General features: G+C 56.7%; 10 protein-coding genes across 17 annotated transcripts; 4 read left to right on the plus strand and 6 right to left on the minus strand.

The window, feature by feature from the left end:
* Positions 1 to 1,914: 1,914 nt before the first annotated feature.
* H310_03057 (hypothetical protein) lies at positions 1,915 to 4,627 on the minus strand. Its single transcript, XM_008866800.1, has 11 exons — positions 4,409 to 4,627; positions 4,187 to 4,344; positions 3,953 to 4,136; positions 3,784 to 3,903; positions 3,066 to 3,733; positions 2,586 to 3,008; positions 2,498 to 2,538; positions 2,305 to 2,442; positions 2,208 to 2,251; positions 2,156 to 2,164; positions 1,915 to 2,109 (listed from the first exon to the last, which is right to left on the minus strand). Exons 1-11 carry the CDS (start codon positions 4,590 to 4,592, stop codon positions 2,012 to 2,014), a joined length of 2,067 nt encoding a protein of 688 aa, XP_008865022.1. The 5' UTR covers positions 4,593 to 4,627; the 3' UTR covers positions 1,915 to 2,011.
* A 117-nt stretch (positions 4,628 to 4,744) lies between these two features.
* On the minus strand, positions 4,745 to 5,945 carry H310_03058 (hypothetical protein). The gene is made up of 2 exons (XM_008866801.1): positions 5,766 to 5,945; positions 4,745 to 5,546 (listed from the first exon to the last, which is right to left on the minus strand). The coding sequence occupies exons 1-2, from the start codon at positions 5,928 to 5,930 to the stop codon at positions 4,899 to 4,901; spliced, it is 813 nt and encodes a 270-aa protein (XP_008865023.1). The 5' UTR covers positions 5,931 to 5,945; the 3' UTR covers positions 4,745 to 4,898.
* A 525-nt stretch (positions 5,946 to 6,470) lies between these two features.
* H310_03059 lies at positions 6,471 to 8,902 on the plus strand. 2 transcript variants are annotated; one of them, XM_008866802.1, is made up of 4 exons: positions 6,471 to 7,482; positions 7,528 to 8,103; positions 8,293 to 8,510; positions 8,573 to 8,902. In XM_008866802.1, exons 1-4 carry the CDS (start codon positions 6,521 to 6,523, stop codon positions 8,869 to 8,871), a joined length of 2,055 nt encoding a protein of 684 aa, XP_008865024.1. In that variant the 5' UTR covers positions 6,471 to 6,520; the 3' UTR covers positions 8,872 to 8,902. The 2 variants fall into 2 exon arrangements, with proteins under 2 accessions (XP_008865024.1, XP_008865025.1); XM_008866803.1 differs by having other exon boundaries at positions 8,293 to 8,902.
* Positions 8,865 to 11,187, minus strand: H310_03060 (hypothetical protein). Of its 3 annotated transcripts, XM_008866804.1 has the most exons (8): positions 10,709 to 11,187; positions 10,348 to 10,652; positions 10,251 to 10,280; positions 9,908 to 10,193; positions 9,680 to 9,864; positions 9,366 to 9,625; positions 9,181 to 9,305; positions 8,865 to 9,065 (listed from the first exon to the last, which is right to left on the minus strand). In XM_008866804.1, the coding sequence occupies exons 1-8, from the start codon at positions 11,165 to 11,167 to the stop codon at positions 8,904 to 8,906; spliced, it is 1,812 nt and encodes a 603-aa protein (XP_008865026.1). In that variant the 5' UTR covers positions 11,168 to 11,187; the 3' UTR covers positions 8,865 to 8,903. The 3 variants fall into 3 exon arrangements, with proteins under 3 accessions (XP_008865026.1, XP_008865028.1, XP_008865027.1); XM_008866806.1 differs by having other exon boundaries at positions 9,181 to 9,625; XM_008866805.1 differs by lacking the exon at positions 8,865 to 9,065 and having other exon boundaries at positions 9,149 to 9,305.
* Positions 11,188 to 11,739: 552 nt separating this feature from the next.
* H310_03061 (hypothetical protein) lies at positions 11,740 to 14,666 on the plus strand (the record flags this gene model as incomplete). Its single annotated transcript, XM_008866807.1, has 7 exons — positions 11,740 to 12,143; positions 12,190 to 12,277; positions 12,332 to 13,106; positions 13,169 to 13,480; positions 13,596 to 13,722; positions 13,812 to 13,943; positions 14,005 to 14,666. 7 exons carry the CDS (start codon positions 11,740 to 11,742, stop codon positions 14,573 to 14,575), a joined length of 2,409 nt encoding a protein of 802 aa, XP_008865029.1. The 3' UTR covers positions 14,576 to 14,666.
* An 885-nt stretch (positions 14,667 to 15,551) lies between these two features.
* H310_03062 lies at positions 15,552 to 17,100 on the plus strand. Of its 2 annotated transcripts, XM_008866808.1 has the most exons (5): positions 15,552 to 16,017; positions 16,082 to 16,226; positions 16,298 to 16,529; positions 16,638 to 16,782; positions 16,826 to 17,100. In XM_008866808.1, the coding sequence occupies exons 1-5, from the start codon at positions 15,564 to 15,566 to the stop codon at positions 17,071 to 17,073; spliced, it is 1,224 nt and encodes a 407-aa protein (XP_008865030.1). In that variant the 5' UTR covers positions 15,552 to 15,563; the 3' UTR covers positions 17,074 to 17,100. The 2 variants fall into 2 exon arrangements, with proteins under 2 accessions (XP_008865030.1, XP_008865031.1); XM_008866809.1 differs by having other exon boundaries at positions 16,298 to 16,782.
* A 434-nt stretch (positions 17,101 to 17,534) lies between these two features.
* H310_03063 (hypothetical protein) lies at positions 17,535 to 18,693 on the minus strand. Its single transcript, XM_008866810.1, has 2 exons — positions 18,404 to 18,693; positions 17,535 to 18,347 (listed from the first exon to the last, which is right to left on the minus strand). The coding sequence occupies exons 1-2, from the start codon at positions 18,686 to 18,688 to the stop codon at positions 17,769 to 17,771; spliced, it is 864 nt and encodes a 287-aa protein (XP_008865032.1). The 5' UTR covers positions 18,689 to 18,693; the 3' UTR covers positions 17,535 to 17,768.
* Positions 18,694 to 18,780: 87 nt separating this feature from the next.
* On the minus strand, positions 18,781 to 20,800 carry H310_03064 (hypothetical protein). Of its 4 annotated transcripts, XM_008866811.1 has the most exons (6): positions 20,065 to 20,800; positions 19,777 to 20,007; positions 19,530 to 19,689; positions 19,410 to 19,464; positions 19,152 to 19,306; positions 18,781 to 19,101 (listed from the first exon to the last, which is right to left on the minus strand). In XM_008866811.1, the coding sequence occupies exons 1-6, from the start codon at positions 20,733 to 20,735 to the stop codon at positions 18,916 to 18,918; spliced, it is 1,458 nt and encodes a 485-aa protein (XP_008865033.1). In that variant the 5' UTR covers positions 20,736 to 20,800; the 3' UTR covers positions 18,781 to 18,915. The 4 variants fall into 4 exon arrangements, with proteins under 4 accessions (XP_008865033.1, XP_008865034.1, XP_008865036.1 ...); XM_008866812.1 differs by having other exon boundaries at positions 18,781 to 19,306; XM_008866814.1 differs by having other exon boundaries at positions 19,152 to 19,464.
* Positions 20,801 to 21,197: 397 nt separating this feature from the next.
* H310_03065 (hypothetical protein) lies at positions 21,198 to 22,463 on the plus strand. Its single transcript, XM_008866815.1, has 4 exons — positions 21,198 to 21,752; positions 21,805 to 21,967; positions 22,027 to 22,130; positions 22,190 to 22,463. The coding sequence occupies exons 1-4, from the start codon at positions 21,279 to 21,281 to the stop codon at positions 22,433 to 22,435; spliced, it is 987 nt and encodes a 328-aa protein (XP_008865037.1). The 5' UTR covers positions 21,198 to 21,278; the 3' UTR covers positions 22,436 to 22,463.
* A 347-nt stretch (positions 22,464 to 22,810) lies between these two features.
* On the minus strand, positions 22,811 to 24,293 carry H310_03066 (hypothetical protein). The gene is made up of 3 exons (XM_008866816.1): positions 24,180 to 24,293; positions 23,749 to 24,123; positions 22,811 to 23,701 (listed from the first exon to the last, which is right to left on the minus strand). Exons 1-3 carry the CDS (start codon positions 24,282 to 24,284, stop codon positions 22,850 to 22,852), a joined length of 1,332 nt encoding a protein of 443 aa, XP_008865038.1. The 5' UTR covers positions 24,285 to 24,293; the 3' UTR covers positions 22,811 to 22,849.
* Between the last annotated feature and the right edge of the window lie 597 nt (positions 24,294 to 24,890).

Here is a 24,890-nt window from a genome sequence, read left to right on the forward strand (position 1 = left end):
TCCCTCTCAAGACTTAGTCATGTTGGAGTGGGGGCGGCGCGCATCAGGCTGTCAAGACCAGAATAGCGTTGTCTCCAGGGTTTAACAGCTTCAACGACGTGGTAGAGTCTGAGCGGTTCACATCAGCTCTTCGATCACAGACGACAGGAGCTTGTACGCCACTAGCGACAGGGTCTCAATACAAATGACGAATGGACCGAAATCGAGGACTTGCTGCATTTTCCTCCGCTAGTGAGTGTTTTCAAAATCGAGCCGTGAACATGACGGGTAGACCTCTTGGTGGAGGGCAACGTCATCTACGTCTTGGCGCTTCCAGTTGTGAAAGTGCTCGACGGGGGTACCCTGAACTACATGATGATGCCGCGAGGGCTTGGCTTGAGCACTGTAGTCTGGTTCCTCCCTTGTGGGGGACTTGCCCACACGAAAGGAATTGGAAAACTGAATTTGATCGCTGAGAGTTTTAAGCTAGCCTGAATGAAGTTGAACGTTGGAATGAGCGCACAATAACACCATGCAAACTTAGATAAAGCCAAAACCAGAATGGGCGATCATGAGATCAATGCAGCAAAATTCAATGAATGCAGTGGCGAACGCGTGAAACACGGTAAGCGACCAGAAGATGCTGCAACTCCATCTTCTGACGCCTTCTGGCCATGGTGCTAGACCTCAGGACCAGAACATCACCCTCCTCCTCGTGGAGTGGACTTCCGCGGTGGATTGTGACGTAAGCGAGGAGAATCAAGGGGGGGTCACCGCAGGCGAAGCAGGAGCAAGCGCAAGGGCGACAGGCTGCAAGGCTGATGGGGCGCAGCGAGGGAAGGCACCACTGGAGCAGCAGGCTGTACAACCACGTCGGAGGAAAGGACTGGAGACGGGAGATCATCGACGAGAGTAGGAGGGCGGGAGTGCGCGGATAAGGCACGAAGCGCTGCGGCCACGTGCGGGGGGTTAGAAACAAAGATGGCTCGCATGATGCGTGGAGCGTCCATGACGCTCAACGAGGTCTTCCACGATAAAAGTCCAAACAGACAGCACCTCGACAATGCGTTTAGGGCCGCGCCATTGCGCAGATAGCTCGGGTGGTTTCCCACGTGATGTGTGACTGTGAACGTAAGTTGTAGGCACCGCCAGCCGCTGACTGTGTTTGCGTGGGAGATGACCGATGCAATTGCTCTCAAGTGCCGCCTGTTCTTGTCGCGGTGCGTTGAACTGCGATCACGGTTGAGCTCTACCGTTGGCCACAGCATCTTGCGCGGCAGCGTCAACCCCGATGGATGGAATTGCTCCACCGGCGGTCCCAGCTCTCCCCAACTACGAATCGCGACCAAGTACACGACGAAAGTGTCCATTCCGAGCAGATCTACGCGCATCACCACTTTTTCGGGAGCGCAAACCATCCGTCCGATGCGGTCTGCGCATGCCGTTCAGTTTTCGAGGTTGGGTTGTAGAACGGTGCGCACTGGGTGGACAATGCGACAACAGTTCTTGCGATGCTAGGACAACATTCATGTCGTTGTAGCCGATCGCCCACGTTAGGTACGGTATGCAACAACCACATTCGACGAACGGCGCAAGAAAGTGCGGCCCTGCCTCCCGATCGCGGGCTAGCACCTGCTGGTTTATCCTCAGCATGTGCAATGATACTTGCGATGTGGACACCCCAAGAGCTGAGCTGTGGCTGGTACAATGTCGCACTGTTTAAATGTCGTCTTTGCTATGTGCTTTTGCATGGTTGGGACGTATGGCGCGTGTCCGTCCGTTCGTGTTTCATGTGGCGATGGAATCGATTTCACGAGCTCGAAGTCCAGTCTCCGCGACCCGGTCTGACTTTGCTGGGCGAAGTGCTTTTCCGATTGACCCATCTTGACAGACGGTCGCTACCTCTGGTGAAGCCACCCCCAGACGGACCCAGCATGTGAGTTGGCTGATGGAAGGAGTCGGCGCAAACCATGTATATCAATTTATGTTTGCTGGGCGGTGCAGATCGTTTTGAACGACGTGCTGGGGGCCGCTACTGCTGCCACTGGTAGTACTTGTTGCTCTGTGGGTCGTGATAGCAGTCCAAGATCGGGTCGTACACGAGGTCCATCGGGGGCGGCTGGCTCCAATCTACGGCATGCTGTCAATGCCGTCGTTGAATCCAGGAACAAGGTACCAGTCGACTCTACAAGGGGGTTGTGAGAAGCAGTGAGTCGATGCGGACATACCAAGCAAGCTCTGGATGCGGGGATCGACGACGGAGCGCGCTGTTCTGCACCGATTGATCAGCCATGCTTGGATCGGATGAAGCAGGAGAGATCGTACGGTGGGGAATGCGAATGCGTGGTCTTGGCGGGAGGTGGCCGCCGCGCCACGGGGGAACAATTCATTTGCACCATACTCGGCAGCGATTCCTCCAGCACATCGGTAAAGTCAAAGCTCTGTGCTTGCAAGTCCTTGGTCCTACAGCCGCGCCAAAAGGAACGTTTTGCAGCAAGCCGGGGACAAGGACTCTTACATGTCAAAGCTCAATTCGTCGTCGTCGTCCTCGCTGTTGTTCTAGTCGAAGCGATGAGTGCCATCACTGCCACAAAGAGACGTCCTACTTGATCCATCCAACGCCCTTTCGTGCCCAGTGGATGCGACACCTCCTCCTTCACGCGTACTTGCTCGGTGTCATCTTGAGGCTCCGAGTGGTGTGCCACTTTCGCAATGCCATTCGAAGTCAGTGGCCCTTCCTCATCCTCCATACACGGGGCGAAGGGCGGGTCGAGGGCAGCTGTCAGTTGTGGCTGGCCCACAGGCTGCAACAGGCTCTGCGGCGCCCACTGAAACAGGCTTGCTACCGACTTTGCCGCGCCAACGTCGATCCGCTGATTTTTCACCTCTGGAGTAGTGCTGGTGGGTTCTGGAATGGAGTCCGGAGTTTGGTTGTCAGGACGGCCGTCGAGGATGCTGGGTGGTGCAGAATCCTCGTTGGACACCCCACGACTGTCCTCCTCGTCCATCCATTCCATCGCGGCGGGTACCTGCAAAATGCTCTCTTGTGTAAAACTCCCACGGTGGATCGAGCTAGTCATGCGTACTGCGACGGGTGAAGGCAAGTCGTCACGAAAGAATGGCGACTCGTCCAGGGCCAGTGCCTTCGCCAGCTCTTTCGCTGTGAGCTCGGCATTGCTTCGGCTAGTCGGGACAGCATCAACGACGGGCTCGACCGCATCGCTGGCGATGGCCGTGGTAGGTCGAGAGAGACGTGGAGCTTCAGTGTGAGTTGGAGGCTTGACAGGACTTTTGTCATCTTCCCAAGATCGGAACTTGGAGTCGAAACGGCGCGTTGTGTCCAAGGCATTGTCCCTGTTTTTGCCAGAGATGCTCTGCACCTCTGGTGAATCGGACGGACCGGGGGCTTCCGTGAATGCAAACCGAAACATTGACGACAGTGGCGGTGGCGCCACGGTGACGGGTTGAATGCGTCGTCTTCCTTGAATATGACTGTTGTGGGCGGAAGATGGACGCACGGAGGATGGTGCTGAAGGTAGCGCACTGGCTGGCTCTCGAGTTTCTGTGTGTGGCGGCGCTCGTCGGGCCCCCCGACTCGACGTGCTTCGTGACGACGATGCCGACGATGGCGCGCCGAGTGTTTTCTTCGTTGAATCTGCCGATAGGGGCTTTCCTCCTGCCGCAGCAGCGACCCTAGCACTCCTGGTGCTTGACGTGGGTCGTGGAGTTTTCGCTTTTTCGCGGTGGGAGTTGTCTAGATGCAAGCATGTGAATTTAGTGATTCAACGGTTCTTGTGCACGTACCTGGAAAATGCGTTGGCAAGGACGCTGACGGTGGCGGCGCCACAGTTTTGGCCGCAAAGTACTCGGTTATGGCCCCCGGAATGGCGAACGCTCGAGGAATGTCGACGCCTCCGACAAAGTCTACCCACCGGCCATCAATGCTGGGAGTCGGCGGTTCGTGCGTTCGTACCAAATGGATGGTCCGACGGGATCGGCGGCTCCTTCATCGTAAACACCCGGCGGAGTTTGCACGTTCCACTGAGGCTAATGGAGTCGAGGGTGCGCAGAGTTTTGGCAAAAGATCCGTCCACTAATGCCGCCACGTCAAAGCACCAATTCAACCACGTGTCCCGCGTAACTTGCTGCAATGGGACCTAGACACCTCCGTCGATCACGAGAGATGGTGATGGATGGCTGCGCTGACTTGTGCGTGGAGCTGATGGACGACCGCGCCGCGGAACGCCGACGACATGACAATGCGGCGCCGCGTGCCATTGGCGTCGGTCACGCCGACTTCGACCGAGATGGCCGCCGCCGCTGGAATCGCCGTTTGGAGCACGAGGTATCGCTGGGTAAGTCCAACTACATTCAATCCCGGCACACATCAGCCGACCACGAACGACGACATGCAAGAACGGAGTCGCACGGGATTTGGTGGAATCCTTGGGCAGCGCCATCTTGGTCGCGAGCGCCGACCCTTCCATCGTGAACAAAAACACTTTGCTCAGTTTGTCGTACTCGCGACGGACTTTGCCCGTGAGTTTCCATGGGGCCGCGGGATTCTTGCCCCCCGCCGCGAGCAACTCGACGCTATCTCCTCCCTGGAACATGTTGGCAGTCCCGAAACGATCGTCGCGGTTGGAGCAACAAGGGGGTTTCATCCACAGCGGCCATTCGGTTACGGCAGGCCGGCAACCAAAGCGCATGCGAACAACCTGACGGTGGTCCTGCTGTCATGACCAGAGTTCATCGGCACTTGGGAGTACGAAGTTGGCCGTTAGCCACCAAGGCACAGAGTTTCGACAAATTTAACTTAGCATTGACTTGCCTCAACACGTGCACACGTGTATTAGCATCTCATTTTTCCATCAGATTTTCCCTAGAGTGCGGTGGTTTGCAAGAAGCTGGCCAATAACTTAGTATTGGGCCTTCTTGGCGGCTTCGGCGGCGATGGCCTTGGCACGCAACTCCAACTTCTTTTGGGTCTTCAAGCCCATGATGCCGCCACCCCACTTGCGGCGGTGGGTGGTTTCGTCGTTGAATTGAGCGCGGAATGCCGTGTTCAACGAGTCAAACTTGGCCTTGTCTTCCTTGTTGACTTGGGTCAACGCGACGACGGCAGCGTTCTTCTTGTGGACGAGTTGGCCGAGGCGAGCCTTGCCCTTGAAGATGACGTATGGGATGTCCATCTTGCGGCACAAAGCAGGCAAGAACACGACCAATTCCAACGGCGACACGTCGTGGGCGATCACGACCAACTTGGCCTTCTTGTTTTCGATCAAGGAGGTCACGTGGTTCAAGCCAAACTTGATCGTGGCAGGGGGAGCCGCGGCTTGTTCCTTGCCGGCGGCAATGTCCTTCAAGCGCTGTTGCTTGGCAGCCTTCGTTGCCGGCTGGTACTTCAACAAGAGCTTCAACAAGTCGGACGCGTGGTTCTTGTCCAACGTGTTGGTGAATTGGTTCACGGAAGGAGGAACCTTGAGGCGCGTTTGCAAGATCTTGGCTTGGCGTTGGAGGCGCACGTTCTTGGGCCAGCGCACGAAGCGGGACACGTCGCGCTTGGGCTACAATGCATGACAACGCGATGAGGACGATGCGGTGGGCGTAACGAGTGGGTGCCAAGAATTTACCGTAGTGCGCGATCCACGAGAGTGGACCGACGACACCACAGATCATTTCTGTCATTGCGGTTGTGGTAACCCGCTAACATCATCGACGAATGCATGAAGCAACGACATGGCGTCGACCTCTCATCCGACGACAATCGAGGCACGGTGCGATACCTGGATGTCACCCCCCAAACGGAAGTTCTTGGGGGCAGAAGGGAACAAAGGATCAGCACCCTTCTTCTTGGACGCAGTCGAGCCGGCGGGCTTGGCACCGGCCTTGGCGGCAGTCTTCGCGGGAGCGGCTTGGGCAGAGCCCTTGGTGACCTTCTTGGCAGGCATGATGGAAAAATGCACAATGGCCAAATGCGCGGCCCACGCGACCACTCAAAACGCGAGCCAACCAAATGCATGAAGCAAATTCAGCCAATGAGGATGGAATATTCATTGTTGGGGGTTCGGTTTAATTGAATTAACAAAATCCACTGGCGTGCACGATGCAGGATTCAACGACCGTCCCACCCCTGCTTTTCATCCCCTGTGTGGTGCGCATTGCAAATCTTTCAGGTGTTCTCTTCCATATTGCGTTGGATTGCTTGGAAGTCGACGAGCCGCCCGTCAAGTTGTCGCCTCTGGTGGGATGACGCGGAATAAAACGTGTTGCGTTGATGTTGGAATCTGTTTCGATTGGTCGAGAGAATTGAGACTAGCCAATCGTAGAATTTATATATTTTAGCCAATCCGAGTCTTGATTGGGTAGAGTACAAATAAATAAGTGGACGCTGGGCTCATGCAGAAGGAACTAGCACTCCCTCTATGAATAACACGATCTTTCGAAGAAACCCAGGTGTTGTTTGTAACGGGGGAGACAAACAAGTTTGGCGTTTTCATGGATTTCGCTCGAGGTGGTCGGAAAACTGGCGGTGCAGCTGATGAGTCACCTGACAGAAGCGTTGGCAGGAATGGAAGCACCGATTGAGCCAGATGAGATGGAGAACGGCCCGCACAAGCCGACGAAGGAAGCTGTTTTGGAAATGGTGATGCGTCGGTTGTGTTTGGAGACTCCGGGGTGGACGGCGCCGATGGTGCAATTCCTCAACGACGATGAACACTGCGCGGCGTTCCTGAGCTTCATCACGTTGTTGGAACCTTCGCTGAACGATGACGCTGAGTCGTTCCTGCACGACGGTCCGTCCCATTCGCACATCAAGGGTCCCAAGGTGCCCCGCGAAGACACGGATGTCTCCGAGGACTTGAAACGCAGCTATCGCGCCACGATGTTGGTGGCTGGCGACGACACATCCGATCAAGTTCTTCTCCTCTTGAGTTCGAAGGCGCGCGTCATGACCAAATGTCTCTTTCCCATTTTCCAATCCAACTCGCGCGGGAATCTCCGTCACGGGTGCAAAATCCTTGACAAGCTTCTCCGGTTGCATTTGAACGACGTCCACAACGTCGTGGGGGTGAACGGCCGAACATGCGGTCGATACATGCAGTGCTTGCTCGAGCACATCGAACACCCGCACGTGTCAGAACTGTTTCTCACGATGATATGCAAACCGCACAATGCAGCGTTGCTGCGTGTGTACATTTCACCGCCTGCGACCAAGATCATGTTCTACAAGGCCCTCGCAGACATCAAGATCGTCCTCCTTGTCGCTCAGCACATTTGCGACACCCAGTACGACGAAGTCCACGCGATCGCGGCCGCCGACGTCCTGCTGGAACTTCTCGATCGCTTGGCCGCCGACGACTATGGCGGCATCGTGCTGGAACCGTTGGCGCACTCGACCCAATTGCTGGAGAGCCTCGTGACGACGGCGCTGACCCCCGATGGCAAGTCAGCGCAGTCGTTCCTCGCTCCTCCTTGCGGTCGCCGCACAGCAGCCATCCGGTACATGCTGTCCACCATTGCTCCTGCTTAAGTTTGCGTGCACAGGTGCCTCTTGGGGCTGCTTGAAAAAGCTGCGCAAGACCAAGTCGTCGGCCCCCCCACGTCGCCTTACCAGTCGTTCGGGTCAACAGTCGTCAACATGGTGCCCAACCAGTTGCACGTGGCCAAAGCGTTTGTGTTTGACCGGGTCCAAGCGCATCTCCCCGAGATCCTCACGTACTTGCAAAAGCAGTTTGCGGCGCAGCACGCGTCCACGGCGTCGGACCACGGTGTCAAGCACACGGCGTATACGGTCGCCCACCCGTTCACCGAGTTTCGCATGCACTTGGTGCAGCTCCTCGTCGCGCTCGTCGAGCAAGCGCCGAGGACGCACCTCGCCACGTTCTTCACGACGGACGTGTGGCGCATTTTAATCGCGTGGTTTGTCCAGTACCCGCACAACAACTTGTACCACCACGCATTTTACCGCCTCGTGTTCCTTGCCCTGCGCACGGACGACGCCGCCGTCCTCAAGCCCCTGCTTCAACACGCCAAGCTCGTCACGACCCTCATCGACATCTACCGGAAGGACCCGACCGCGTCGTCGAGAGGATATATCCTCCAAGCGTGCAATGCGATTCGGTAAGTGCATGGTCGTTGCGTGGATGAAGAGCAGACCAGCTCCCAAATGGACGGACAACACGCCCCGTCGACTTTGTCGGTGGCGACCATGAGTTGCTGTGGTGGGCTGACTGCTGCTGTGTTCAATATTCTGAATGGACAGTGGATGCAGCACGCGTTGTACACTCACGTTTGTCGCTGGATGCGCAGGCTGCAAGCGGCGACGTTGCCCCCGGACGCGTTCCTTCGGTCGTTCTTGCAGTCGCACGCGACGTGGCGGTCGTTTGATGCCGAACTTTGTGACACAACCCAGGCGTCGGTGGTCAAAGGCCTGGGCATCCCCGTCCCAACCAACATGATGCGGATGATGCCGCCTCCCGCGGTCGATGGGGCGGCGGCTCCCCCCGCTGCGATGGTCTCCGATGGCGGTAGTGTTTTTTTTGTGGTCGAGTCAAATCTTTTCATCGACTTTTTTTTCGCAACTGCGCAGGTCGCCATAACATCGAGCTCGGGTCCGAGTTTGCGTGGAAACTCGGGTTTGTCGACGACGAAGAGTACGAGCCAGAGGAAGGCATGGACAAGAAGAAGAAAAAGAAGAACAAGGGCAAGAAGAAGAGCTTGATGGGGTCGCCGGATCATGTGAACGAGAGCGAGGGCGACGAGTTGAGTGCATCGGCAGCTGCCCCTGGCGAGTCCGGCGACGACGCGCCGTCGACTACCACCAGTTCGGACGACGTGGAAACTTCATCGGTTGGGAAGAAAAAGAAGCGAAAAAAGCACAAAAAATAACGAGACGGCGCGCACGGCACGTTGCAAAAGAGTTAGGTGTTCAACAGGGTGGCGTGGAGGGTGGGCGGGAGCAGGCGGCGTCGAATGGCCAACGTGATCTGGTCGCCGCATGATGCGCACAGGACGTACGACGTGCCTGCGTGGGTGTCTGGTGGGGTCGGGCAAAGCACCGTCGACGTTGCCGGAACATGTTTCTATGCCGTTTTCCACAGAGTCAGCGCCGTTGTAGTCGCGGACCGTGCGCGAAGGCAGGAAAACAAAACGCGTCGCCCATGTCCACCACTTCAATCAGTGACGAGTCATGCCTACCTCGCAGTGAGCCACCGGACAGAACCGGCAAATGAACTTGGACACGTGCGTGCACTTGGGGAATGCACACAGGTGGCGTGGACAAGTCCAGGTGACATCGTCGGGAACGCTGAATCCAAGGCAATCTATCCCGTCGATCGAAGCGAAAGCCCGAGGGGGTCAACTGGCGGGCCATCAAAACTTACCGACATGGTACACCTTTGGACATCGATGCTTGCCGACGAAGTCGCACTCGATCAAATCGCCGCCGTCCTTACAGCAGAAGCACGAATCCTCCGATAGCTTGGGCGGCGAACGACGTGTCTCGCGGTGGAGTATCGACTGCACGTACGACACAAAGTAGGTGAGGCCGTCTTGGGGATCGATGGGCGGCGGGGACATGGCGGCAACTGGAGCAGCACCGTCGTCCCCAGAGGCAGTCACAAGTGGTTGTTCACCCGTCGAGCTACCAGGACGTCGTTCACGTCTAAATACCAGGGGAGGTGGTAGCAGGTCGGACCTTGCTGCAGGCTCACAGAGGGGGCATCCCACTGTCCCCAGCTTCAGCACACACGCTGGACAGCACGCCTTGGAGCAATGCTCACACGGTCGGACGGGGTCGTTCGCTTCAAAGTAGCCGCACACGTCGCATCCAGTGGAAGGCACCCCCGCGACGGTATCGACGCATGACGGACACAATTGCGCCTACATGTACCCTTTCAGACAAGATCGATGTCGACGAGCGCACCGCGAGTAAGTGGGGATGAGAGACCAGCGAGTCGGTAGTGGTGCCGCACAACAAGCACGCGGCGAGTGGAATCGACAGTCGGCGGGGCATCGCCAGCAGCGTCGCGGCGTCGGGTGGGGCTGCGCTGCATCCTGTGCAATCGCACGTTCTTGAGCAGAGGCGACACGAATAATGCACGCCGCGGTCGAAAAAGTCGGTGAGGTTCAATTTGAACTTGTAAAACATGCAACGGCCACAGAAAACGTGGTCGGCGACACCACTCGGACACGTGAACATCTTGCCTTGGCTACCATGCGGCTCGGGCTCAATCCAAGCGATGATTATTGCAGCAAGGAGTGGTTACCGCCTGCGACAGAGGTGGCAGCTCGGGCCGCTAGAAAGAGATTGTTACGACGGGCTACATGCTGACGTTGAGCAATCCAGAGAGATCGAGGCAGTACTTGGAGGGCTGCTTCGGGTCGATCGTGATGAGCCACTCCTTGTTGTACGCCTTTGCTTCTGCAATGCGCCTTTTCTCGCTCACGGGGCCGCTCGTGCATGTGGGTTTGTTTCGTTTTGCTTGAGGAAAATCCACCATATCGCGTGGTGGCTGCGCTGCGCTGTTCCTTGCAGTCTTTCCGGGTGGTAATGTGGAGGGTGCCACTTTGCCCTTCTTCTTCAGCGTAGGTGGAGGGACCTTTTCGACCTGTTTGCGGGGTTTGGATGGCTTTGATGTCGCCGCGGTAGAGTCCGACGACGGTATTTCCTATTGGGTTGCACTCGCTATGGACAACGGGATATGCCATGTCGAAGGGTTCGTACCTCTGCCCCCGTCGTGTCCAATTTGGCGCATGCAGCGTAATGCTTCCACTTGGTCGGGTTGTCTTTGCCATCGCTGCCACCGAGGGGGTGAAACGCCAGCACACTCCGCATGAGCGCCAACTGCTCCGTTCGACGTAGTGCGTCCACTGCCCGCAGGACTTCGGCGTAGCTGTTGTCCGACACAAATCGAAAGCAATACACCGTAGTCCCGTCGACCCAGAACATTGACCCCACCTCCATCGTCACGTCTGCCATTCGTGCAACAAAGAGCAGGTCCGTGGTCGCTGCGTTCTTGACAAGGACCTTGGTGTCGACAACGCCCGACGGATCAATGTCCGACATAGTCTGTCGCTCCACCAGCAAGCACAGTTCCGCTTCTGCGCATAGCACTTCAAACTTTGCAGCGCCTCTGTCGTCCGGGTTTTGTGAGCGCTGGAGGAAGATCCCTCGGAACCCCATGATGGCAACCCCGAGCGCGGAATCGGATTTTCCGGATGCTCCGGGGATCAACTGTTTCCGGATGCGTCCAAATGATTCATTTACTTTATGTAAATGAATGTTTCAAGGGTGATCTCCCACCCTGCTCATGAAGAAGGAAGTGGATGAAGGCTGTCCGTGCGTGGGGTATCGCTGTCCAGGGGGTGCATGCAGCACGTAGCTCGTTTTCCGCCTCCAATGCTATCCCACGCCTCGGGCTGCTGGTATTTCCTGCAACTGCCACAACCGGATGGCTAAGAATAGCACCGTTTCGCAATTCAGCGAACGAACGACTGTCGCCCTTGTTGCAGTCGAGAGGTTCGTGCCACAATCACGGAGGGCATGGTATCAAAGCTGTGTGTGCCGTGGGTCAACGTGGCAAAGTGCGACTGGCACGGTGCCTCCAAGCACGTCCAACGTGTCCAAGAACCGCAAAACGTTGTGCAGGTGGACGTTGGTGGCGCGCGGGGTCAAGGTTGGTTTCTGCGACGGCGCGCGCATGTCGTGATTCGTTCACGCTTGACGCGCGTTTGACCACGCTGAAGACGAGCGCGATGTGTGTCGCACGCTTGGACGCCGCCACGTCGGTTTCCGGTCGCGAGATTATTTATAGCGCGGCACTCGATCGGTTACATCGGGCGCACTTTGGAACCCTCGTGGATGGTGGGGTCGCTAGGGTCGGCACTGGCGGAGGAGACAACATCCACGGGACCCCTCCTGCGACGACGACGGAGCCATTGTCGCCTTGCGGTATTTCGTTTCAGCTAGTCGACGACCCGTCTACCGGTCTACCGTCCATGAACGTGAGCGTGAAATCCCCCCGGGCAAGCGTGAAACCTGGTGCGCGGTCAGTCGTGCCGTCCGACTCGCTCCCGGTGCGACGGAGTGTCGTGGATCTGCCTCCTAACGCCCGCCGCCACCTCCGGCAACGTCACCGTGCGTCCAGCGCCCTCGACAAGTAACGATCGCATCGATCGAATCCACCACCGTCACAGCTCTTGTAGGCCACGAAATGCCGTCGGGGCATTTGTCACCAACATCAAAGTCGAGCTCTTCTTCATCTCTATCGTGATATGCTATGGCATCTTCGTCGTATGTGGCTGTGACCCATTTTCAAGGTTTTCGCCTAACTTCTGGCCCACGTAGCTCGTGCAAATGACGTTCGAAGCGCAGCTCAAGGCGTACCAGAACGCATTCGACGTAGTTGACCTTGTCGTGAGCTCTGTGCTGACGCTCGAGCTCGTCCTGCGTCTGTTTGGGTTTGGGCTGGTCATGCTCATGAGCTTCTGGAACAGCTTCGACGCGATTGTCGTCGTAGGGACGTTGGTCCTGAGCTTGTGGAGCTTTACGTCGGAGAACGGAACCGGATCCGCGATCGCGACCCTACTCCGCATGCGTCCCATCTTGCGCATCTTCCGCATCGTCGTCGTCTTTGAGCGCATCAAGCAGCGGTCGGCGGCCCTCAAGCACGCCCACCGCGGCAGTGCCTTGCAAACGCCCATCGAAACCGTGCTAGGCACGTTGTACGAGCTGCGGTACCATCCATCTATCAAACCGAGCGTCCAGAGTGAAATCGACTACGCGATCTACACAATCAAGAACAACAAGCTGTACGACGCCGGCGAGCATATGCTGAATGGCCAGAACATCGACAAAGACACCCAGGACTGGCTCCGCGATGGCCTTCTTCGCAAGAACGATGCGTCTGCAGTGACCCCGTCACCAGCCGCGGCCGACGTCGGCGCCGGGACTACCGACCCAGACGACAAGGTGGGCCGCCCCGCCGGCGTCGGCGGGCTACGTAAAGAAAACTCGGGCATCACAGACGAGCTGTTCCCGCTTATCGAGACGGCACGCCACCACTTCAACGAGCTCATGGCGACCGTGGCCGAATGGGACTTTGACGTATTTCGCGTGCAAGGTAACTAGCTCGATAACGCTTGCTTTCTACGCGCTTCCAACGGCACTTGGTCTCGGATGTAGAGATCACCAAAGGCAACGCGTTGACGCACATGGGGTACTTTTTACTCCGTGATTTGGTTGAGGAGCACCTCTTGTTGGATGCGCACACGCTGGCCGTGTTTTTGATCGAAATCCAGCAAGGCTACGTTGTCTTGAACCCGTACCACAACGCGATGCACGCCGCGGATGTGATGCAAACGTCCAACTACTTTGCCACGCGCAGCGCGATCGCGCCGTTCTTGCGACCGCTCGATCGGACGCTCGTGCTCCTCGCCGCGTGCATCCACGACTACAAACACGACGGGTTCAACAACGGGTTCCACATCGCATCGGGTACGTCGGGTTTTGCAGCTCCGTGTCGAGGTCACTTCTGTCGACTGGGCTCGGGCTCCTACCTGACTCTGTTCGGCTGCCTCGAGTCGAACGAAGGCTCACGTATATCAAATAGGCTCGGAGCTCGCGATTCGGTACAACGACACAGCAGTGCTGGAAAACTTTCACGTGGCACAAGCGTTCTTGACCATGAAGAGTTCCAACTGCATGCTCTTTAGCAAGTTGAGCACGGACGACTACAAGTACGTTCCCGACTGAGCGACTGTGCACACATGTTTCTACGCGTCGAGGTCGGGGATTTGTGTACTGACTAGGGCGTGCGCGTGCATAGGTACAGCCGCGACATGTTGATTCAGCTCGTGCTGGGCACAGACATGGCCAAACACTTTGAAGATGTTGCGCTGTTCAAAGCAAACATCATGCCCCAGTCGCTGGACGAACGGTTGGAGATCAAGACTCTCGGGTACGTCTGCGTTCGACGTCGCCCTTGAATTCCTTTTCCCCACATGTCAACTGCATTCTAGCGACAAGAAGATGCTCATGAAAATGATCATCCACACATCGGACGTGTCGAACCCGGCCAAAGTCCGCGTGACGATGCTGAGGTGGACGGACCGCGTCGTCGAAGAGTTTTTCGGCCAGGGGGACAAAGAAAAGACCCTCGGGCTCGTGGTGTCGCCGTTCATGGACCGCACGACGCTCGCCCTCAAGAAGATGCAGCTCGGGTTTGCCGACTTTGTCGTGAGCCCGCTCTTCCACGTGTGGGCCAACATCTCGCATCAAGTCCAGGTCGACGGGTACACGACGCTGCTCGACAATCGCGAGTGGTGGAACCAGCGGGACGACAACTTTAAGCACGCGCAGATCAAGGGCGTGGTGAAGGACTTGCTGCAGGATGCGACCGTCGCGTCAGGCCTCCTCTCGAGGAAACTCTCGACGGGGTCGCTACCCATGGTACGGGAAGGCGACGGCCGCGCGCCTGCATCGCAAGCCGAATCGGACGGCGGCGGGTCGAACAAGCTCGAACTCGTGGTGAAGGAGACCAACAAAGGGGGCGGGACCTCCGACGGACCGACATCTACCACGGCACCGTAGACCGTCCATGAATAGGATGCCAAGTGTGAATAGAACGACAAGCAGCGGGTAGGATGATAATCTCGAAAGAGTACATTTGCGGCATGACGGCTTGTTCGTGCCACAGCAAACTGCACACACCAGGAACTGTCCGATCGCGTCGTTTACGAGACTGCGCTCGACATGACGGGTGCAGAGAACACCGCCGCCCAAGCGCTGTGGAGAGTTGCTGCGTTGGGATTGCAAACTCGAATTGTTTTCAGTCGGATCCTGTCCTGGAGTCGGTCGCGAAACGAAGTGGAATGCTTCGACCACATACTCTTGGATTCGAAACAATGCGAGGGCAGCCAGGTCGTTCGAAGAACTGGTGGGGGGGGTCGACCATCTAGGAATCCCATGACTCATGCAAGCGCGCCAACGAAGCAAGCACGACAAGAGGTTGCAATGTGGCACCGTGTGGCCATTGCCCCGGGAGTGGAATAGCACATTTCGTTGACTATCCTAGCACACGCACATGACACCGGGCGGAGGAGGGTCCGTGAACATTCCAAATTCGTACAAGCCGACGAGAAGGAGCTGGGCATCCAAGGGTTGTCGACCCGTATGAACGAGCTCATGAGGGAAAGGCGGACGAGGTACTGATGCATCGGTCGGGTCGGAGCAATGGGGGGCAGGGCTGCAGATGCATTGAGTGTCTGTGCGTGGCCGAAGGGTTGGTTCGAGTCACAACTTGTCGAAGTCCATGCCCGGTGGGGGCGTCGAGCTGGTCGTGGCAGATTCAAGGCACAGAACATGCTGTTGATGACGGCCCTGTTCAATGCAAGTCTGGCCTCCCCTAGAGCCATCTGCATTCGTGGTGTTGCTTAGTGCCTGGTAGTGTCTCCAAACTGAAGTTGCCGTGACATGTCCCTGCATTATGTCCACCGTCTCCATGCCCAATGCGGAAGGTCAAGATAGCTTCAAACTTGGACGACAAATGTGGTCAAAAATCGTTTCGGCGTGAAACCGGATGAAGCGAGTTGCGGCGACCCAGGTGGCCAAGAGCGCGTCGAACGCGGCACGCAAGGCTCAGTTTGCGTCCAGTCGCGTCGGAGCAGCACTGTTGGCCAACAACGAGACAAAGTCCAAGACGAAGGCGGCCGTCGTGAAGAAGGTCGCGACGAAGAAAGACACTTGGAACCAAAAGATCAACCGCGCCACCGACCGCGCCGTCCTCCACGTGTTTCGCCAAGCTTTCCTTGCGCTGGACGTGGTTCAAACAGTGCACGCCCACGGATCAACTGCCTCAGTCACGTGTACCGACAGCAACAATCATGCGAACGTGTTTCTGGCCCTGACCACGTACACGACACCGCTCGAGATGAACGCGACGTTGCGGCAAGTGGTATCATTTGAATCATCCGCCCACTCGCCGCGCGTGCCGTCCGGGGAAGTCACTGCGAGGGCGCAGCTCAAATTTTCAGGTGCACGAGCTTCCATCCACACTCGCAGACATACCCAACTCCACCCTGACCGTGCCCTCTGCAGCGTGGAAGCTGGTTGACAAGACAACCGATGGCACTGCCTTGTGCGTGTACCAGTACGCTCCCGACGGCGCAGTGGCGCAGTCGAACGGTAGCTGCTGCCCAAGCCTAGTCGCTATCGTGTGGAGGGATGGTCTGCAAGTCCACAGGTGCTTTGACGAACAGCCCACCACCATCACAAGTGCACATCCTCCATGACCTCCTTGCCTTGAATGCATAGCTTGTACGCGATCCACTCGATTCCGCTCGTCACATCGACGTTGCTGTCGCGAGTGGCCACGACCCTCGAGGACGACATCGACCCGTGCTTCGGCTTGCAAGGATACACGATAGCTGTGTCCCTGCGATCCTTCGATCAAGCCGTGTGGGACTACGAAGGGTATGTCGTCGATTTTCCATCCGACTTGCCCCCTGGCGCCACGGAAACGTGCGCCTCGCTATTGGTTCCCCAGGTACGTTGCCCGCGTTTCCGGTCGTCTTGGTGACGGAGGTGGTCGCTGGGGCCACATGGATGGCATGGGGGACCCCGCCGCGCTTGATTGCGCGTTTGTTTGCTGTAGGGCGCTCTACGAGAACGCTCCCGCGTGCTCAACGAAGGCAGCAACGGGAACCTGTCCATTCGCACTCACGCATTTACCACAACTGCCACCAATAGCATCATTGTGGACGTGGCTGTGTGGGACTTTGAGCGGTCGTTGCGTTGGGGTATGTCATTCTGACATTCCTTGGCATGACGTTATCCTTGTAGCCACGTCGCAATGCGTCGCGTACACACCGAGCGTCAAGCGGCCGGAAGTGTTCGACATGGACGTGTCCAAGGCGTTTGAAGCCGTACACCTCGCTATGGACTCCCCCCACGTCGGTCGCGTGCGCCTCGAGCTCTATCGATTTGCGGCGAAAACGATTGTCGCCAGCCTCGACGTGGCGCTCTTAACAGGTTTTGTGAACGCGACGTACGGGACGGGACTTCCTACGGCAAAGGATAAGCTTACTTGATACGGTTTACCCCTCCACCATGCTCAAATCGAAGCTTCCAACGCAAGAATTCAATGGCACGAGGCAAACGCCTCCGTGGACTCGAACGACTCATTGATGCCGTCCATCATGAGAGCCTTCCGGGAATCACCAGTGTCGTGGCCGCATCCTCTGGGCACACACAATAGCTCTATCGCGAACAAGGCTCCTCGGGAGAGCCCTTGGTGAGCCTGGGCTCCTTGCTTTGAGCCAAGTGGTCGAGAATGCGTCGGCAAGCTGGCTGGAAGTACTCCAATCGTTTCCATGATCGGAACTGATGGAAATTTTCTTGACTGTCCCCCACCAAGAGCCTGCCAGAACTGCATGAAGCACTCCTGATAGCTCCTGTGAAGTCGTGCGGAGCATGAAACATCCATGATGGCTTGGAACGAGGGCTATCGTACGCAGAGTATAAACGACGTCTGCATCCGTAGCCTTTCAAGCTCTTCCATGAGATTTTTATAGCTCCATCGTGTTAACACGGCAAACAGAGGCATTTGCCTTGGCTTATGCGTTCTGTTGCGGCTCTCCTACCTCCACTTCCACTAAACAATTTGAGTCCACCGGTTTCTGTTGGCCGTTGTCGTCCGTACGGAATATCTGAGCAGCAGGCGAATAGCCGATGCACTGGCGGCTCTCGACATGACGCGATGCTGATGGGTTGATGGATGAGCCCGTCATTCGTTTTCCTGTGGGCTGAATTGATACGCCTCCATTGCGTTGGTGTAGATTTGAGTCGCAACTTCGTCAACAGACCTGCCCATGCAGAGTGCCACGTAATTCAGGGCAAACTTGACCGCCGTCGGGTCGTTGTGCTCCAATTTGATCAAGTCGTCCATGTCCAAGAAAGCCACTGGCGCATCTGCAGATGGGGCATACGACGGCCGTTGGTCTGGGGCATCAGTTTCCACCAGCAATCGATTCAATGGCACCGCAGCAACGATCGTGCGAATCTTGGCGGACGTGGCCATGTCGACACATTGCTTCGCCGTGAATGAGAAATAGACGGGGAATTGGAGCTTTATAAAAGCCTTGACCATGTCCTGAGATCCAGAGTAGGCGTGCAAGATGGCATGGGGAAGCAAGGGGGCATGGGTAAGAAGGTTCAAAAGTCGCCCATGCGCGCCAACACAGTGGAGAACCACGGGTCGCTGGAGTTCCTCCGCCAGCTGCAGCTGTTCGCGGCATCGTTGTTCTTGAACATGGATTGGAACCTGTTTTCCACGTCTCGATTTGCACAACCCGAGTTCTCCCATCTGGCAGATGATGACAAGCGTCAGTCGCCGCTATGAAGGTCGAATGGATACCATACCAGTGAAAATGGATACTGGTGGAGTATACTTCGAAGCGTGTTCAAGTACGTTGGCGATGCTTCACCTGCGTACCAAGGATGCAACCCGAAGGCTGGCACGATTTTTGGAGACGCCGGTGTGTCCTGAAGGAGTGAAGAGAAGTCACTCCACTCGACTTCGTTGCATGAGCAATTGCATATATGGGTCAATCCAGCCTTCGCAGCTCGACAGAGCACATCAGAGAGCGTCGATCGTAGGCGGGGGTCTTGAAGGTGGCAGTGTGTGTCGACAAGCGGTCGTGCCATTCCTGTGCACGACAGCAATGGAACATCCGGATAAGTGGTCCCCCATTTTTTACCCGGACACACAAAATATTGATTTGTAGTGAAATATATACCCCAAATCGACCGAATTCTTAATAAACCTGGATATTTTTTCTAGCTCACTCTTTGCATCCCCATCATGGGGCAATCGTCTGGCTCTGCTACTTGGTCTGTGGTGCCTCGCAAAGACTTGTGGAGGACGATGTGGATTAAAACTGGGCAGTCGAGGACCCAACGACCTCCTCGTCACTACTCTCGTCCGCGGCGTGAGAAAGATCCCCCAGCGCTTGCTGGAACACGTCCAGCGCTGCATTGGAGTCGCCCTTGGCGTAAAGAACCTTGCCCAGCATGGTCAGAATCTTCTGCTGTTCCTCTTCGGCACACAGAGCCAACGCCTACGGACGTACGAATCGTCACCGCCTCAGCCAAACGACAAGTCCGCCACCTTTCTCAACGCGTCTTCGGCAGCGTCCTCTTCCCCTGATGCATGCAATAACCTGCCCAAGTCGTACCAGGCCCCCGCTGTCTGCTTGTTCGAAATGCTCTTTCGCAAGGCGTCAATGGCAGCCGCCGTGCTGCCTTTGTCAGCCAGCGTCACTCCTGCGCCGACAACATGTCACGTCCGGTTAGTTATCGATTCGTGCCTCCTGACGAGGTAGGTGCAGTCGATGAACAAGGAAAACATTTCAAGATGGAGCTGTACCTAGCAAGTGCTGGGTCTGGGCTACGTCGACGACAGCCCCAGACGAGTGATGCATCTATTCGAAACATGAAGTGGTAGGACGAAGGGGAGCGCAGCATTCCGCCGGACGGCAGGACGTACCTGCGGCCAATGCTCTGTGCCATCTCGCGGTTTGAGCGGGGGTTGCTGGGCCACCATGTGAGTCGCCTGCAGTTGCTCCTGCAACAGCGCTTTCGTTCGATTCAACGTGAGGATCGACTCGGTCAGAAGATCGATGTCATGCGACGACTCGGACGACGTTCTATACACAGCCGCGTCAGTACTCACCCTCATGCACTATCACGCCATCCAAATTGTACACTCATCAACAATGCACACGATCCGCTACCTCGACGGTCGCGTGATGTCGGAGCCTTGGTCCGCTTCCGGCTGCCGAGGGTGCTCCAGCAAATATGCTGCTTTCTGTGCCAGGATGCTCCGACTTGACGACGACGACGACGACTTGAAAAAGTCCTCTGTCTGTGAACGAATGCGGCGGATGTTGCGACTTGAGGTGAGCGTGAGAGAGCCGACGCCCGGGCCTTCTGGATTGAACTCTTCGTAGCACGCCGCGCAAACTCTAGAAGTGCGCCGTGAGCCATGGAAGCTATCGATGACGACTGGTGGGGACGTCTACCGCTGCAGGGATTGCAAGCCGAGGTGGGGCAGGGCCATACGACCACGAGAGTGCGCATTGCAAACGGACACACCGCAGCCGCGGCAGTGGTGCCGCGATCGGAACGGACCGAACTTGGCCTGGCACACATGGCACGCTTTCTCGTGCTGCCACCTTGGCGGCAAGTGCACGTTCGACATGCCGTTGGTGCCTCCGTATTGCGATCCCCCACCAAAGCTGCAGCTACTCGAGCGCGACTTGGACAGGAATGACTCGACGGACATCCGACGAGGCACGTCGTACTCGATGTGGAGGACGTCGCACAGCTCTTGTGGACTCGCGAGCTTCCGAGCGAGGTCTCCAGGTGTGTCGCCATGAGGAGTGCGTACTTCCAACGCCGCAGGATATGCCTGCAGGATGCTGTCTACGATCGGGACGTCGATCTCGGCTTTGATCGCGATGTGGAGGGGCAAGAGGCCAGCAGTGTTTTTCGTGCGTGCGCCAGTTGGATGCAAGTCGAGCAAGGTTTGTACGACGGCGGCGGTCACAGATGGGTCCGTGCATGCCCAGTGCAGCGGCAGCATGCCGTAGTCGTCGCACTCTTTGGCGCTGGAGGGATGTTCCAGCAGGAGCGCATGCAGCGCTTTCCATGCAGACCGCTCGGCAAGTTCGATGGCTGGGAGGTTGCTCATCTTGGCTGCAGGGTTTTGGAGCAAGCGCCGTCGACACTCGGGATATGTGGGTGCGTGAATGGGATATACCAAGGTGAGTCGGGCAGGCAGGCATGTTAAGCCTATTTAACGCTCATACTTTTGCGTATTTTACAGGGAGGGACCTGCATTCTTGGTGTCAGAGGTGGAATAAAACCGTCTTTTCAATTTTAACGCGAATAGGAGGTATTTGGGGTAAAGTGTCGCGTTTACGTATATCGGCAGAGGTGGTGGCGGGCAGTTGTCGAACTTCGTCACGACCCAAGCCATCGCTTCGATGGCCTGCACAAAACGAAGCATTGCTGCCGTCCATTGCGCATTCAGATCCATGCAGGGTCCTGGACGAGGCAGCGCTTTCGTTCGATTAACACGAGTTTGTCTCGCTTTGTTCGGATCGATGGCCCAGTGGCGCACCTGGCGACTTCCAGGGCCGCGACAACCTTCCAACTTGAGTCTACAACTGTGCGGTGTAGATGTGGGTCCACTGGTGTCGTGTCGAGTTGCCGACGAGTCCTTCTTGACGTAATGCGCCGCGCGCTAAGTCCTCGACGGGGGCCATACATTCCGTCTAGAGGACGGACGGCCTCAACGGCGTCATGTGATTGGCCCGCGAACCGTCGCGGATGCAATGTGGTTCACACATCTCGGGCATCGCGATCGATCGCGAACATGTACTCGTCTGCGAAAGCAGAGAGCTTTCTCTTTCAGACCAACCAGACAAGGCATGAACCGCCGTTGCGTTTCCCGCGGCTAGCCTGTGGCGACGTCACAACTGCGTTTTGTGGCTTCGTGGCGTTGGCTGGCGTTGTTATGCTTGCGTGCGGTGACGACTACACCCTTGTCGGGAAAATTCTAGCGCTCGTCGGCGGATGTGGTCTCGGCGCAGGGATGATGAACGCTCTGTTCGTGCACTTGCTCTTCCGCCGTGTCCGTGGCTGCATCGGGGCTGGCGTCTTCCATCGGCAATCAAAAGAGATCGCCATACAGTTGCAGCGCCTGGTAAGTCGCAAGGGTTAGCGAACAGTTGTAGGCTTGACACGCTGACTCCTAGATGATGCACACGTTCTTCTCGCCGCCGACTCTAGCTGCGTATGCGAACTCGTTAGCTTCGAACCAAGGCGCAATCTATGCCACCGTGCGCTCGAAACTCGACCAGCCCAACGCCCACATCTCCCTCATCAACGCGTTCTCCTTTGTTGCGGCAACTCCCGACGGTAGCTCTCTCCCTACTATTCCATCGTATGGAAGACTTACCACACCTTGGCTCGTGCAGGGGCTGTGTTGAATTCGTTGGCTGGTATGTTTGGAGGCATCGAGCCCATGGTACCAAAGATCAAGCCTCTCTTGGTGGCCCTCGCAGCAGAATGGGACCAGCAAGTAAGTTGAATGACCAGTGTCTTCCAGGAGAGCGCTGAAGCTCACCGTCGTTCTCTCAGCACCCGTCTTTACTGTCGAGAACACAAGCCGTGATCGGTGCATCGTCGGAGGATGTCGTTGTCCAACGGCTGTCCCAAGAGATTGGCAACTTCCTTCATACGCGCGCGATGCGGCTCGACCCGCCAGAAGTTTCTGTGATGCTGGAAACTCTTGTCGCCCCGCACCTGACGTGGATCGTGGTGTGGGGAAATCTGTTTGGCCTGTTTCTCGGTGGAATCGTCGCCCTGTGTACACTTGCTACTTGATCCCCATAACACTCCACTTCTGTCGACATGTTGATGGGTTTCGCTGCTTCGTCCTGCGTGACAACGACCAATTCGACAGCGGTTAGCTAGGCTAGCTTCGGTGGACGTTCCTCTGGGCGTGCCCAAACTCGGCGAACGCTTAGCAGATCCACGAGCGCCGCCACGTCTGCGCTGTTGAGGGCCACCCGTACACACTTGTCCAACTCAATGGAGTTGAGAATGGACTTGGTCAGGCCCACCCGATTTCTTCTTGCCCGCCGTTTTGTTGGTGCCGACGTCCAAGACCCTCATAGCTTTCTACGCGTTCACTGATATCTAGCCATGATCATGCGAAGTTTGTCTGTGCTGCGTAGCAAGTGACCTCAACGAACGGGATGCAACAATAACTTATATTTGTTTTCCGAGGCGTGTAGGCTAAGCGACAGCTGAATCGAGGTAGTGCCTCGAAAACGCATCGGGATGAGCCGTGTCCATCGACTTGCGGAGCGGCGACCAAATGGAGTAGCTTTGATCCATGGACATTCGAACGGTCATGGTGCCACTTGGACGACCCGACGGGATGCTATGAAGGGGATGGCATCGTTTGCGTCCAGAGGTCGGTGTCCGAGCAATGGCAAAGTCGCCAAGTTGTCGAGTCTTCTCCAGGACGCCCAAGCTCGCGCTTCGATCGCGATAACTTCCACCTGGCCATCCTTGACTTCGTGGCGTTGCAGTGTCATCACGGTGGACACGTCGGCCGAGTGAGCATATTTTACACACCCGCACGGCCACCGCGGGGCAACTGCCATGGCCTCGCAGAGTCCACACCTTGGTGCATTTGAAGCACAGAAGAAGACCGCACTTTCGGCAGTGGTCGCTTGGAACGAGGAGTCCAAACTTGGTGCGGCAGTGACAACATGAATGTCTCGTCGACCGCGGCGTCAGTGCAACAGCGGATGGAAGCGGCGCCAGACCGAGTCGGTACCCTCGCAGAAGGGCGTCCATCGTCGCCATCGCTTTGGCACGACGCTGGAAGTCCAACTTGACGACGAAATCCCCAAGCGCGTGGCCGTGCAGTTTGCCGTTGAAGTCAACTTGCAGCAATTGGGTCACGTGGACGTAGTCTGGCTTGGCGGGGCTCTCGACAAAGATGAACCCTCCGCAAAGAATGTTCCCTCGCAGAATGTCCATGGCGACCCCAACGTCAGGGCAGCACGACAATGCGATCGACACGAACGCCCGCGCCCAGCCGCGCCTCCCATCGTCCAGAGTAAAGTGGGTATGCGTCTAGTCAGCGCAAGTCAGTTTGCCGACAGGAGCGACTTTCTGTGTACCTCGAGGAAGCACCAGTCACGCCGCTTAACGATCGACTTGTTCTTCAAGTTCATGAAGCTTGGAAGCTCCGTCACAACGTAATGAACGCCAATGTATTGACGCGATGTGTTGTCGAGGCAGTAGAGGCGCAGACCATCGACGGCTTGGAACTGGTGCGGGGCCTGGCACGCGCGGTGGTCATCTGTATCGGCAATATCTGTCTTGTACATTCCCGCGACATCGTCGATGGTCCCAAACAACTCGGTCGTCCACGCGGCTGTGCGAGTGCTTTGTGGTGCGAGTGCATCCGTGCCTTTGAACATTTCCACACCATGAACCGGCGCTTTGTCCCGAGTCCACGCAATCGAGGTGTCTTGCAACTCTGCATGACGAACCTACAGCCTCTCGCGTGAGCCGCACGCAAGAGAACCACCAGAGAGGCACCACTTACCAACTTCGCCACGCTCGTGTCGGCCAGTTTGTGGAAACGAACTACTTGCGCTTCTGTCAGCGGTGGGCTTCGAAACGCGTGCCGGGCTGTGTGGAGGGCTGGCATGGTGGATGTGAATTCTAGTATGGCCAAATGTCATGCCCATGTCGTGCTGCTTATTCATTCCAGCGCATGGACCGATCTACTTGACGGTTGATGGACATTTCCACGAGTAATGGCTGGCGCGACACATCTCGCGCCGCGCACTTGCATGTGCTTTAGATGTTTGGTGGAAACGTCACAAAGGAGGGGCATTCAAAATAACAAATACTATGCATAAATATACATGCAATACGTATAGAAAAAATCGTATAGAAAGAAGAAAAGTAAAGAATGCTTCGATTTTGTTGAAATTGTGTAACGGGATCACACTAAACAATCTGCATCGAGTCAGCTGGAGAGTGTGGGGGCCAGCAAGAGCCCAGTCGACGAGACAGTCGACATACTGGCGCGCGGTGGGAATGGCGAGACGTTCAGAGTCGCCTGCGAGATGGAGGAACTTGCCAACGGGGGCTTGGCAACTCACCGAGGCGTAACCAACTACCTGCAGTGATATACCTGCTGGCTACAAGTGAAAACACAATAGAGGAGTGGGAGCTTGGCCTCATCTAGGGATTCGCCGCGCACACGAAGAGAAACGGGAGTTGTGCGATGATAACAAAAAAGTAGCTC

This window comes from Aphanomyces invadans (genome assembly GCF_000520115.1).
Source record: "Aphanomyces invadans strain NJM9701 unplaced genomic scaffold supercont1.4, whole genome shotgun sequence".
Classification (NCBI taxonomy): domain Eukaryota; phylum Oomycota; class Saprolegniomycetes; order Saprolegniales; family Verrucalvaceae; genus Aphanomyces; species Aphanomyces invadans.